General features: G+C 33.0%; 1 protein-coding gene across 1 annotated transcript in view; it reads left to right on the top strand.

The window, feature by feature from the left end:
• Positions 1 to 3,226, top strand: part of LOC106875667 (period circadian protein homolog 1) — a 68,508-nt gene that overhangs the window by 27,054 nt on the left and 38,228 nt on the right. The window contains exon 2 of the mRNA XM_014923906.2: positions 1,273 to 1,351. Within this exon, the coding sequence (XP_014779392.2) occupies positions 1,302 to 1,351 (50 nt within the window). The 5' untranslated portion in view covers positions 1,273 to 1,301. The remainder of the gene's footprint in view (positions 1 to 1,272; positions 1,352 to 3,226) is intronic.

Raw genomic sequence — 3,226 nt, 5'->3', positions numbered from 1 at the left:
TTTTTTTTTTTTTTCTCTTTTTTTTTTCAAACATAGTTATATGGACTACATTGTCCAATGCATCTTTCATTAGATAGTGAGGATATGGTTTGAAAAGATGTTATTGTTATATCTAGCAAGGCCATTAATTTTGTTGAGGCTCCCTCATTGGCAATTAAAGGCTGCTCATATAATTAGCTTTCTTAATCAAATGTAATCATCATCATCATTTTAACATCACTTCTCCATGCTTGCAAGGATGAGACAAGTTTATTGAGGCAGGTTTTCTGTAAGTTTCAGTTGAAAATTTTGAACAGTTGGACCATAGCAAGTGTTTTACACTGTCTTCTATCTTGATTGATGGATAAACTGCAATATTATAGTTCAGATTTTGTATTAGGTGTTAAAGATGACTTAATTCTGGAGCATGATTCAAAATCAGAGGAGCTAATAAATTCCATCCTATACACAAACATGTATAGTAATCCTCTATCATTAAAATGGATTCAGGAACTTTTCTTGTTTCTTTTAAACCCCTTTAAAATAATTGCAATGTAGTTTTTCTCTGTATATTAGTGATTTTCTTTTGTCTTACCTGTCATTCTTAGGCTTTTTCTTTTGAAGATGGTTCATAGAGAGTAGGAATAATAACTAGTTAATGACCACCTTTCTCAGTTTTTGTTGTATATTATTATTATTTTCAGTTAATGCAGACTATTATTTGGAACTGTAACTGTGGGATCTGCTGAACACTATACTTAACAATTAGTGACTTACTTTTAGCTGGAGGCATTGTGTTGTTCTTGCAGCCATGTCTTTGCCTACCCTGCCTATAACACATATAAAAGTTATATCTAGAATGTACTCTTGTTGTTTTTGAGCTGTTAAAACTGTTTTCTTAGAAGTAAACTGAACCTAATCCATTATCATAGGAGCCTTTGTGGTGTGAGAGCCAAATCCCTCTCAAATCATACTCTTAGAAAGGACACATTGGATAATGTAATCCTAGGTTCCTTGCACACATTAAAATGACAGAATGTTCACAGTTGGACTGTCTTTCATCATAGATCTACTCAATCATGACCAACTTGGGACTCATCAGCAACAATGTGTTGTAATATACTGCATTTATTATTTTTATTTTTGTATTAATTTCTACACAGTAGATCCTAAAATTTTTCTTTTTATTATTATAAAAAATAAATATATAAATGAGTCTTGCATGTAAATCATCTGTATAACAATAGTAATTGTGACAACAATTTGTAATATTGTTAAATTTATTTATTTTAGGATCAGCTCAACTGGTCGGCAGTTTTGCCATGGCACAGGTTAATTCTCTCTATGATTCGGCCCATGAATCAACACTAAGGTAAGTCATTTTCTTGGTCAATACTGAAAAAAAAAAAAATTTCTTTCCTTATTTAAGTTGAACTATATCAAGCCAAGCTGGTGGTGACAGTATGGAACCTTCATCTTGGTATAAGTTGTAAAAAGTATATTATAACATTGTTCCAACCCAAACATGATAATTGTGAAATAAGGTATATTTTTGTCCAGTTTTCTTGATATTAAATTCTAACATCAGTGATGATAATATACATTGTCAAAGTGATACTCTTTGATTTAATTTTTGATAGTATGATCAGTTGCAGAAATTTTTGTCTTATACAGATTTTTCCCAGTTTGAAATTTCAAATACTTAAATTAACAGAAAACCTCTTGACCTTAAAGTGTTGAATGGGTGGGTGGAGATTCTAAAACAGAAATTTTAATCAATAAAAAAAAAATTAGAAAAATATTTGTTCAATCCTCTCTGTTTGTATTTTACTTTGTAGGAGTGGCTGTGTGGTAAGTAGCTTGCTTACCAACCACATGGTTCTGGGTTCAGTCCCACTGCATGGCACCTTGGGCAAGTGTCTTCTACTATAGCCTCAGGCCGACCAAACCCTTGTGAGTGGATTTGGTAGACGGAAACTGAAAGAAGCTCGTCATATATATGTATATATATATATATATATATATATATGTGTGTATATGTGCTTGTCTCCCCAACATCGCTTGACAACTGATGCTGGTGTGTTTTCATCCCTGTAACTTAGTGGTTCGACAAAGGAGACCAATAGAATAAGTACTAGGCTTACAAAGAATAAGTCCTGAGGTCGATTTGCTCGACTAAAGGCGGTACTCCAGCATGGCCACAGTCAAATGACTGAAACAAGTAAAAGAATAAGAGAGTATATACAGTTTGTTCTTTCATTTAACACTCGTTTTCCCAAGCTAGCATGAGTTAGACCAGTGGTTCCCAAACTTTTTCAAATTGCTACCCACTTGGTACCCAACCCACATTCCTAGCATCCCCTCCTTCCCACGAATATAGACCTCTTTCTCCTACAAATTAAAAACAACTTGTGTTTCACAATATTTTCAGTCTGCTCCTTTGCTTAGAAAGAAGCGAGGCAGAAAGCAAGAAGTACATTTTGTCTTTGTTCATCAGTGCTGGGTAGCAGTCAGAACCATCCTTTTGCAATCAAAGATACTGATATGATTTTTTTGAACTTTGGACACAGCTCAATGTCCTTTTAAACTGAAACCAGTTGTTCCTCGATTATTCTTGCTTACTCATTACTGATATCCAGATACCACCCAAAACTGGTATTTTTAATCAAAAATAACCAATAGTTTTTTTGTTTTGTTTTTTTTTTGTTTTTTTGACAGTTAAAAAATATCTCCCCAACTTCACTCCTTTCACCATCATAAACTATCCCCATAATATACATAAAAAGAAAAGCATTTTTACAGTTTTACCCTAAACAAGCACATAAAAATTACCTAAAACTTCCCCAGTCTCCAACCAAAATCCCCCCACCCTACAAGGTTTTCTAACATAAGTGCACAAGCCTACATATACTTATATATTTGTATAAAAGCAATATAGATGTTTTTTCTTAATTCAATTTTTTCTTTAATTTAAAAAAATTCTTTATACACACACACACACACACACACACACACACACATATATGTACACTTACATATACACATGTATTTGGCATTGGCATCAAAGATGGTCAGTGGAGGGAATGTATTCATTTTTTTCTTTTCATTTTGTTGTTCTTCTTGTCATTGTTGTTGATGTTATTCTTGTTGTTGTTTTCGTTCAGTGTCGTGTTTTCATCTTTCTAGGGAATTTTCTTGGGAGTTTTATGGCCAGCTTCATCACTAAAGTTTTTTTTTTTTCTTTTTA

Source organism: Octopus bimaculoides, chromosome 3 (genome assembly GCF_001194135.2).
Source record: "Octopus bimaculoides isolate UCB-OBI-ISO-001 chromosome 3, ASM119413v2, whole genome shotgun sequence".
Lineage (NCBI taxonomy): Eukaryota > Metazoa > Mollusca > Cephalopoda > Octopoda > Octopodidae > Octopus > Octopus bimaculoides.
The sequence above is the reverse complement of the archived record's forward strand: the minus strand, read 5'-3'. Positions and strand labels throughout refer to the sequence as shown.